At 26.6% G+C, this 11587-nt stretch overlaps 1 protein-coding gene across 4 annotated transcripts; it reads right to left on the bottom strand.

Annotated features, from left to right (window-relative positions):
* Positions 1-5867: 5867 nt before the first annotated feature.
* Positions 5868-11488, bottom strand: LOC112600958 (armadillo segment polarity protein). Of its 4 annotated transcripts, none has more exons than XM_025348319.1 (14): positions 11015-11470; positions 10570-10601; positions 10281-10484; positions 10038-10225; positions 9790-9939; positions 9560-9714; positions 9200-9501; positions 8979-9124; positions 8649-8858; positions 8325-8579; positions 7902-8235; positions 7676-7827; positions 7309-7396; positions 5868-6342 (listed from the first exon to the last, which is right to left on the bottom strand). In XM_025348319.1, the coding sequence occupies exons 2-14, from the start codon at positions 10586-10588 to the stop codon at positions 6161-6163; spliced, it is 2385 nt and encodes a 794-aa protein (XP_025204104.1). In that variant the 5' UTR covers positions 10589-10601; positions 11015-11470; the 3' UTR covers positions 5868-6160. The 4 variants fall into 4 exon arrangements, with proteins under 4 accessions (XP_025204104.1, XP_025204105.1, XP_025204107.1 ...); XM_025348320.1 differs by having other exon boundaries at positions 6161-6342; positions 10570-10598; positions 11015-11474; XM_025348321.1 differs by lacking the exon at positions 7309-7396 and adding an exon at positions 7587-7611 and having other exon boundaries at positions 6275-6342; positions 11015-11488.
* Positions 11489-11587: the final 99 nt, after the last annotated feature.

Genomic DNA, 11587 nt, shown 5'->3' with positions numbered 1-11587 from the left:
CGTATCCGTTTGTTAACGAAGTGGTCGGGGAGATCACTTTCTCCAACATTTCCCCCCGTTCCAGTTTTTTCTACAGTTCGACGTTACAAGTATACGTTTTATTTTAGAAATCCATTAGTTAAATAGCCCGACTTCAAATATACCTATATAAATTTATATTTTGTTAAGATTTCACAAAATTGTAAAATAATAATGTATCTTTAATTATAAACGCATTATAACTATAATAAAGATATAATATTATATTACTATATTTCATGTAGAAAACTTTTTAAAATCTTATTCAAATTCGTATATAGGGCATAATAGATAGGTTCTTATATACGTCTAGGTAAATAGGTACTATATATTTATCCGTGCAATATTATTTATAAATATATCACTGAATAGGGAAGCCTAAAAGTTAGAATAAAATGACAATTGACTATTTTAATATAAAATCATCTTTAAATTATAATTATTCATTACTTATTTTGAAATATCCGTACCCAGTGAATGTATCATTACAAAGTCCAAATTTATATTACTTAAAAATAAATAACTTGAAATTCTTAATAGGTAGTCAAAATAAATATAATATAATATAATTACATTTTCTTTATAAAAAAATATGTCTATATTAACTATGATTACTTTTAAATGATTAGGAATACAAATGTATTTTCCTTACCTACATGATAATTTTATGTTATATAAGAATTAATTATTAAATAGTGTGGTTTTAAAGTTTTATTTAACAAGTTCATAATTTAATATAATTAAAAACGAATACTTGCAGATACTTGAAATTTTTACCAAATGGTTATATCATCATTTTCTACGATTGGTAAAATTTTCAAAATATTTTGACTCTTTTTATACTCGTACAATTTATGGACATTAGGAATTTTTGTTTTTTTTTTTTAGTTTTTCTATAAATATCGACAAAAGTATACAATGGATCAAAATTCTTAAAAATATAATACCGAGCATCTCACAAAAATTATTTTTATATCTGTATGAAATGATTAGAAATATATAGACACAATTTTTTTAATGCATTTTAACTTCAGATTTTGAAGTTTTTTTTTAATTTAACATAGTAAAAATTACAAACTATGGGAACTTTGTATAGTAAAAAAATTTTAAAACCTTCTATTTTTATAGCAAAGGTTTTAACATTTCATAAATAGTTCATACTGGAACTAAAAAAACTAAAAAATATTCAAACACGATTATTTTTTGTAGACAATTAAAGAAGTTCAAATTTGTACGAAATCATGTATTTCAAAGATGAATAACCATCAAAAATATTATTTGAAGAGTCTGTGAATTTACAATTTATGTAGGTAAATTATATTATTATGAATTTTTCTACATGCAATGGCATTTTGACATGTTTATTTATTTTTATATATTATCTGTTTATATTATAAACCTATTCATTCTGTATTACAGTATTTACAGTAAAATTAAATTTTAATTTAAAAACAATATTATAATATGGTATATATAAATCTATATACAAGGTTCCTCATTGGTTATTCTTATATCATTAAAAAAATATCAAACATTATATTATTATAATCACAATAATTTTTTGTAAGTGCTTAAATTAAAAATTTTGATGAATTTTGTAAAACAGGACAGGTTAGGTTACTAGGTAAAACAGGTATCTAGGTGTTGAATATTTTTAAATTATCTTGTAGTAAGAAATTCATGAACATTTTTCTTTTTATATCTAAGATTTAAAAATGTCATACAAGATATCTCATAAATTTTTTTATCTATAAATGTCGATAAAAATGTTACTCGATTATAAAGTTTGAAAATTAAATACAAGATCTTGTATAAGTTTTTCTTAGAACTTAGAAATGTATCAAAATAATTGAAATATGTAGAAATGATTTATTTTTATTAGTATTTGAAGTTAAAATATACACAAAATTCATCAAAATCACGAAAATATGAAAATTTGAAAACTGGTTTGCAATTATAAATGTACAAAATGTGCAATTTTAAAGTTAAGGCTTGAAATTTTTATTAAAATGTCCTCATAAATAGAAAATACTAAAACCAAAAAATCAAAAATATATAACAATAGTACTCATCCGACGTCTACCACAGTAACCTTTTCTATATCTATACCTATTGGGCTATACTTCCTGTACAGTAAAGTGATAGAAATCCACTTTTTTTGAAAATTAAATAAATTTTCAAAAAGAAAGTAAAATTATTTTCTCTATAGTTTAATTTTATATATTGAATAGATTTAAAATGTTTGTTATTATAAGTATTTTTAATTTAACAACATAATAATATGATATATTAATTTGTGATTTATTGATTTCATTAGGATTTTATTTTAAACTGAATAAAACAATAAAATAAACAAATTTATTTGAGTGTTATTTTGAATTATAAAAATTACTTTGTAAAATTAACTTTTACATTTCAGAGAATATTAGAGGCTTTATTAACCATCTTTTAATACAAAAAAATACACTTAAATTACTTGAATGTTTTGGAAATTTATCATTAGAAGTATTCCCTTGTATATTTACATAAATAAAAATATACTAGACCATTTCTGTAACTAATTGTTTAACTAAGATAGCAGTTTTGAAATTAAGTGTAAATAAATATAAACCAATATAGAACTAATTAAATACAGGAAAACTTGAATGAACAAATGGTTTTATATTCAAAGAATGATTTGCTTAAATTACTAGATATAAATGAAAAATGTTGAAAGTTAGCATCAGATAAAGCTAGAAAAAATTTTTGCTTAAAAAATTATTTTGTTTTTTTTCATATATACTACTAATTATGTATTTTAAATAATTTATAATTATATATTCAGTTTGTGATAAATATTCGATTTTTTTTACAAGCGCTGTGACTTATTTATTTTAAAATAGTAAAAAGAAAAAATATTGTAAGAATTCGCATTAATTTATATTTTTTGCGAGCGGCTTTGTAGAGCGTCTAAAATGTTTTATTAAAGGAGTCCATTTGAAATTACAGGGTCCAATAGGTTTTTATTCAACCTTAAATAGTTATATCTTATATTAAAAGTTAAATCACACATTTTTAGAAAAAAAACCTAACTATAGAGTATAGAATATATTTTCGAAAATTAGATCATGAAATAGTAGATACTTATAGATTTATAAAAAAATTAATAACATTGTTTATATTCTTTGATTTTAATTTGTATTTCAACGATCCGTTATAGTATTACTTACAGGTGTACAATTTTATATAAATAAACCGCAGATATAAAATATCAAAATAACTTTGATCACGAACTCATTACATCTACGTGCCACCTTTGTGGTTTGTGGGTAGAACATGATATACCTAGCTTTAATGCGGTTTTTATTGTCAATTATTATAATAATTTGGATCACCTCCAAAATACATGTCAATAGTGTTAATTACTATAAAAAATTATTATAATAAAGAAATATGAAACATTTGTTACGTTTTCATCTACGTTGGTTGAAGTTACTGTAGTGTAAACTGTATATAGGTAGTATGGGTATTAGGTAGGTAGTGACTTGATACGAATTACGAACCACTCTTACAGGTACCGTAAACCAAATGAAACGAAACACTAAGTAATTATATATACTTACATGTTTATACATTATTTATAATTATGGATAGTCAGTCCATAATCCAGCCTTTGGATATCAATCTTGGCATCTAGCTAAGACAAACACTTAATCTGATTTAATCGTACCTATCAATAGACAATAGGTTTATTCTATACCAGCATTTTTCTATGACTAACCAATGTAAAAATTTTAAGGCTTTTTATTTTCTTAAAAATATTTGATGGCTAATAAATATTTTATTGACGTCAGCCATGGCAACGCCGTCTTGTACTAAACTATATTTTCGGCTTTGAGAGTGCGTTAAGTGCTGCGCAATACAACGGCATTCAGCTGGTGAAAAACCTTATATACTACGTATATTAGCGAACCTTATTACTCACTGTCCAACAAAATGTGTTGCCTATTTTCTGAGGGTTGGAAAATCAAGTCCACAAAAGAAATTTCTATTACATTTTATTTTTTTTTTACCAGCATGCATTTTAAAATTATTATCTACATTAAACTAATACACATTAATAATTATTTATTATTTAGATTGGTAAAAACAAAAACAATTTTGATTTAAGATTAAAATACAATACTATACAAGTGGGTTAGGGTTAGAACCCAGAATCTTCCCTTCCAATTTGTCACACACTACCAGTATATAATAACATTAATAACTAATTAACAAATATACAAATTTTTTTGGTACCTAATGATTGAGTTGAAAAATTAAATATTCCATAAAAAGTTAATTAATTCTACGTAGTATCTTCTTCTCCAAAACGTTAAATAGATGCTTGAAATGATCAAATAAATTTATCTTTTAAAAATTAATGCATTTATCCAAATAAATTTTTTCTTCTTATTCATTTAATCGTTCTTCAGGAGCCATTGTGGCTCTAACATAATCCGTCCACAATTCCCTACCTTAAATGTACTCTCCCAGGTCTGCCTTTTGGATTTAGATTCCAATTGTTACCTTTATTTTTCTGTATTTTATCTCTGCATTGCATTACATAACATTAAATTTTTCGGTTTTTTTTTGCATAGTTTGTAATCCATGGTGGTATCTCAGTTTACTCTCTCAATTCTATCACACACTTTTATTCTCTGTTTCTTAACATATTGAAGATAGAACCATATACTTTACTGATTATCTTGTATTCAAATATTATCAATCTACAATATGTATACAATTTTTTTTATTTTGTTTACTTCCAAAGCAACTTTGATTTAAAATATTTTAACAGGACATAATATGTTGTTTTGCTTTCTGTATTTTACTATTAGTTTTTATATTTCAACCTCTTCATTGGTTTAAATCACTCTAGGGCTTATAAATTTGTCTACTTTTTTAAAGGTGTAATTGCTACTTTTAAGAGACCTTTATTCGCTTTCTAAAAGTTCCATAACTATTTTTTCCTCATTTACTTTTAACATATCTGCATCTTTAATTAAGCTCTCTATGCTTCCTTTGATACTTTTTATGTCATTGCCCAGAATGTATAGACTATCAGTAAAACTTAATACTTTTATACTCATGGAATCAAACATCTAACATCTAAAGTTTTTTGTTTATAAACTCTTAAATGTATATATAAAACCATTATCAAAATTGTCACTTTGAGAAAATACAGATTTTTATAGAAAGTCTAGTTTGATGATTAAACCCGTCAATCTTTTGTTTATCTTGGATAAACTATAAACATTACCAAAAAATTAGTACTTAGGGTTTGAAAAAAAATACAATTTAATGAATATAAAGTATAATATCAAATTTATTTATATAGATATTTTGATAAAAAAAAAAATGCATTTAATAAAATTCAAAATATATAATGTTGGTACATAATAAGTATAATAAATAATATTAAATATAATATAAAATGAAAATATTTAAATAATTTATCGAGTTATATGTTAACACAAAAATAAACGACAATGAAATTAATATGTTGTTAAAAATAAAATAATAAACTCAGTAAATTTGTGATTAGTTTTAATAAAAAATTCACTTAGTTTACATACCTAATTATTTCATAAAAAATAAATCACTGTAAACAAAAACATGAAGAATAACAGAGATCAATAACTTTCAACTACTACAAGAAACATTAAGAACTTTTTTAACTTAAGGTTTCAGCAGGCCTGGGAAAATAATAATAAATTATGCTAATTTAAAGAAAGCTAATATACACTATTATAAATGTAAGGATAGTACATACATTACATATAACAAATGATAATATGTTAATAATTCAAAATAGTGCTAGAGGTGAAATAATTATGATGTTGTTAGCTGGTTTATAGTTTATTTTATTCAAATGGTCCTGATATATTTATTTTTAAACTATATCAACATCACTAGTTATTTGTAACCTCTTAGCTTATTTCCGCCAAAAACCTGATTTATGTTATTTGGATCATTTTACAACCCAAGATTATCTATAAATTGAATGAATATTTGTTTATATCCAAATAACTAAAGTGATTTTCAATTTATTTACAATATAAAAAATTTAATCTATTTTATACTTAATACTTATTAGGTTAAATTTTCATTTCAATTAAATTTATAAGTCAGTATCATACCAAGCAGCTACTTGATTGTTGTCTTGAGGAGGTTCAGGTAAATCTCCTAGACGACCAAAATCAATATCATTAGGTGTTACTACGTCCATTGGACTACAGTTAGATTCTTGTTGAGAACATATTTCTAAACCTTGCATAGAGTCTATTGGTAACGTGTCATACCCTTAAAAATATGAAAACAATTGTTCGTTAATTATATGAATTAAATAGTTAAATGTTAGTATATTAGATTAATAATACCAAAATAATCTAAAACCAATTTGTTAAAAATTATATTTTAATATAATCGAAGAACTAACTTCAATTATATATTTAAAATGCATTTATTAAGAGTTTGATAGCAGTTAGGTATATTAATGTATTAAAATTACTTAAATAATAGTTAGTTAGGTATTTGAAATAATTTATCAGCTTATAAATAACCCATCATATTGTTTTATATACTGAAGTGTAATATACTTAATTTGTCTTTAATAATATTTAATAAATAATTATTACCATTTTGTTAATACATATTATGAATTTTTTGATTAAAAATTTTGAAACATCTATACATGCCTCTCTCTGATAATTGACTCACGAAAATTTTATAATAATTTATATAAATGGTTACCACTGGTTGCAGACAACTATTAAAATTGTTAAAAATATAAAATATTTTTTAAATTGATAATATTTATAAAAATTTAAGTTATTGAGTGTTAATAGATTTTCAAAATCAAGATTTAGTTAACAAAATTATATAATGGTGATAATAGTATGTTGTTTTATTTTTAACTGCTTAATAGATTTATAACAGTCAATGGTCCAGTAATTGACCTGTTTTGTAACTAGAGAAAAATGATTCCATTGATCTTGTTAGATTCTGTTCTAGAGAGCAACCTGTACAGTAATGGGACTTGACATCACTACCACTTAAACGATCCAATGTATACATTAATGGTATGTAAATCAAACATATTCAGTACTTATTTTTTTTTGATAAAATAATTTATAAATATTAAATATTTTTAATGAGAAATTTATTTACTTTTTACTTACTGTTAATGTAGAATTGCATGCAAAACAAGCGCAAAATAATTAGTATGATTAAGCAAATTCAGCCACTAGATCTAAAACATGTGTGTACCTGACTGTTGATGGTAGTTGTTACGTCTCATTGGGCCCATTCCATTGTGAACGCTACCAAGTCCATGACTATACAAATCATATGCATCCTGTTTACAAAATATAAAAAAAAACTCTAACTACCGTATAAAACAATAATAAAATAAATAATATTCCATGCTAAAACTGTCTAGGTATACAAAACAGAGTTAACACCATGCATAAAATTAAAAATTAAAAATTAATATATTTTTTACATAAAAATCAACAATGACATTGTACTGTTATTCCAAAACATACCTCAACAAGCGATGTATGCCTCTGGCTAATAGAAACATTTTATATTAAAAAAAAGACTTAAAAAAAGAAGTCTCAATGTTTTAAATTACCTGAAGATCAGGCCCCATTCCAAGATCATTAGGTGGCCATGTATTTTGATCTTCACGGCATAGTGAATTACTTAATTCTGCCGATAACCGTTTTTTATAATCATTTGGTTTATCTTCTGACATCCGGAATAAAACTGCTGCTGCATACGTTGCTTAAAACAAAATTATAAAAATAACATTATACAAATATTTCAGTTAATTTCATAAAAAAATAAAATACACTTACCAACTCCTTCGTTACGAGAATGTAATAGTTCAGTTAATGGTGCAGTTGCACCTTCTGCTTCGATCATATCGGCTCCATCTTTATCAATGGCTAACTCGCATAAAGCACCAGCAGCTACTCGTTGAACATTTTCAATATCATTAAATAATAATTGAACTAATACTGCAATCAATCCTTGTTGAGAACGCATAAGTACTCTATTGTGTGATTCCCTAGCAAGAATATGCAATGCACCAGTAGTGCCTTCAACAATTTCTTCCATGCGCACTCCATCAGCATATACACCACCAGATTGTGATCTACCTGATCCAGCTACACTACTATTTGTAGATGTCTATACAGTTAAATTAAAAAATATATAAATTCTCATATAGATATATTACAATTTTATGAAATAAATATATTGAGTAACATATTACATACCCTTTGAATATCTTGAAACGCTCTCATCAATAAACGTATTAAATGGTGAATTGCACCATGTTCTCTTAATGGCACATGATTACCTTGACACTGCGCTACATTTCGAATTAGTCCAATAGCAGCTTTAACAAGTGGCCAACGAGAAGGAGGTTGTAACAATTTTACTATAACTTGAATACCTCCAATATGGCGTATAGCATTTTGAGCACTATCTGATTCAACATGTCTGGATGTCAAATGTCTCAAAGCACATACCTGAAATATATTTTTAAATTCAAACTAATAATACAATTTTATTAAAATATTTTAAACAATTAAACTTACAGCAGGTTCAGTAATTTCTTCACGATCCCCGGCATTCATTATTGTCTGTACTAGTGCTTCAACACCGCCTACTTGAACCACAGTAACTTTATTACGTTGATTATTACAAGTCAAATTTGATAAAATTCCAGCAGCACAGGTTACTACATTCACATCTGAATGATTTAAAGCAATTACTAATGATTGCAATAACTGTTCTAACCCATCAACCTTAAAAATAAAAATTATATATTATTAAATAGATTAATATATGATATAAGTAACAATTCCGATATAATATATGATATAAGTAACAATTCCAAAACACAATTTTATTTGAATAAAAAATACCTTAGTTCCAGCGTCAGACAAGTTACGCAACGTCCATAAAGCATTTTGGACTAAACGTTGACTCCCATGTTGTAAATGCATTGCAAGAGCTTGCATGCCACCAGCTTCCACAATTGCTGGTTTATTACTTGAACACACAGACAAAACTAAAAACAACATTTGTATTTAAATTACAAAATAATAATAATAAAATAAAAATATTATATTATTTAATTAAATACCTTTCAAAACTCTAGATGTTGTCCACAAAAGCTTTTCATAGTCATATGAACGCATAATACGTACAAGTTCAATGGGCCCTTGTGATGCAAGTATAATTAATTTACTTTCTTGATTACCATATGCTAATATTTGTAAACAATCAGTTATGATTGTCAAAAATTTAACATTGTTACGTTGCAAAAGTGCTACCATTTTTTGTAGACCTCCAGCAAGGCGAACTGCCATTTTTGAACCCTCTTGATGTAGCAATAAATTATGTAAAGTTGTTATAGCATAATATAGTATAGATTCAACAGGAGAACTAAAAATATAGATGTATATTATTAAATAAATTAAATAATTAATGAATTACTAATTACCTGAGTAGTTTAACCAGAGCTGGTATTCCTCCACTTTTAAATATAGCTAAAAGCCCTTGTCGATGATGTGACAAGTTGTGTAAAGTACCAACTGCACCTTTAGTCATTTCTAAATCATTACTATTTGACAATGCTTTCACCAAAGCAGCAACCATCTATACATTATTAATTGATCAATAAAATATGAACTTAAAAAAAACTTTGAAAAAAAATTTAAAAATTAAATTTACCTGTGGACTATTCATAATTGCATGCCTCGATGCTTCTTTTTTTGATAATTGGTGAACCATCATGGCAGCTTGAGATACAACAACTTGATCTTCATCATTTAATAACTTTATGAGTTCTGGGATAGCTCTAGTTGCTAAATCAGCATCATCCTAAAATATAAAAATTAATATTAAATTTTACCTATAATTTATTATCAAATACTACAAAAATATTTTTAACACTCGAACAGGATTTATTTAGTATTTACCTGATAATTTATCAAATTAACCACAGCATGTTTAAGCATTTGACTGGGCTCAGCTAGCCGTTGGACAGCTGTCAACTGTCCTTGATTAAATTGTGTAGAAGGGATCTCAATTCCTTCTTCCAGCGTTTCTGGGAACATTGCTGCTCGTACTCTTTGGGTACGAGACTGACTCAATTGTTGATTCATTTCTAAAGTTTAATTTAATTATAGACATATATCTTATTAAAGTTATAATATATATACCATCAACTTGATCTTGAGTAAATCCGTGTGAAAATCCTTGATTAAGTTCATAGATCAATTGATCTCGTTCTAAATCATCTTCTTTATCAGTAATAGAATGCGCTTGGGTGGTTCCCCCAGAGTGGATACCAGACTCTGGCAAGTACTGGCCACCTTGTTGCCACATCATAGCTGTATCCTTTGAGTAACCTGTGTTACTCGGCACTAGACAAAAATAACACATTAAATTATTATGATTTATAATCAATGAAATAATTATATATACTTGTTTGTTTAGTGGTATACTTACATACTCGTGATTGATACATTCTGTTAGAACTGCTGCAACAAAAATTAATAAAAGAGAGTACTGATTAATCTAATACAGATGTAAGTTTGACTTAGGTCTAAATCAAATAATTGTTTTATAATATAATGTCACAATGGTATTCATAAAATAATCTATGACTCATAGAAGTGGTTTAGTCATGCATTGTTTCCCAAGTATGTGATAATAAAATGTGTATGGTAGGTAGTAGGTACCTCCTATGATTCAATTAATTAGGTACAATGATTTGTTTATAAAAAAAAAAATAATAGATATCAATAACTCTACAAAACTTGAGTTCTTCTTAACAAGTTCGATCTGTACGGAACAAGAAGCAAGCAATATCTCTCTCGATTGATTAGCAATGGATATGCAAGATATGACATTATATTGAGTGAGACAACTACGTCACATTAAGGGCACTTACTTTTGAACGATACTCGGGGTATTGCAGCGACACTCCGACGGAAAAGAGGAAACGGTCAGTAGAAAAAAAATAAAAATATTATGTATCACATAAACATCACTATATCACGACGATCGGTAATATGACTGTTATGGATCGCGACGATCGCGTAATATCGGGACGCTATCAGTTTTATAATTCTTTCACTGGAATCACTGAGTCACCGACTCACGAGAGGCAATGGTACATGGACAGAGAAAAAAATATGGCCGAGTAGGCGTACAAATGTACAATCACAGTAATAATAATAATAATAATAATAATACGAAATACGAGAAGAGAGGAATGGATTGTGGAATGCGCGAGAGCGGTGGGGTTGGCGAACGTGAGCACTGTACTCCAAACAGGATATGCTTACATAGCAGACGAATCGGCGATTGCATTACCATTTACTACGAAAATACTACGCCACTCGTTAGGCGGCGGATGGGTCGATACGAATATTTTCCTCGCCCGCATAGTTTGTGTCAGTGTGACCGCCGACGCGACATTACCGGGCACAAAAAGCGGGAGAAGTAAAATTAATAACAATAG

The sequence above is a fragment of the Melanaphis sacchari genome, unplaced genomic scaffold (genome assembly GCF_002803265.2).
Source record: "Melanaphis sacchari strain LSU unplaced genomic scaffold, SCAv2.0 Contig73_pilon_pilon, whole genome shotgun sequence".
In the NCBI taxonomy this organism is placed as follows: domain Eukaryota; kingdom Metazoa; phylum Arthropoda; class Insecta; order Hemiptera; family Aphididae; genus Melanaphis; species Melanaphis sacchari.
This window is presented reverse-complemented; position numbering and strand designations above follow the sequence as displayed.

Coding starts and splice junctions, on each gene's coding strand:
- LOC112600958 (XM_025348320.1), bottom strand. Junction 9,715..9,789: donor CAATTATGAATAGTCCACAG/GTAAATTTAATT, acceptor AATAATGTATAG/ATGGTTGCTGCTTTGGTGAA. Junction 9,125..9,199: donor AACATCTAGAGTTTTGAAAG/GTATTTAATTAA, acceptor TGTTGTTTTTAG/TTTTGTCTGTGTGTTCAAGT.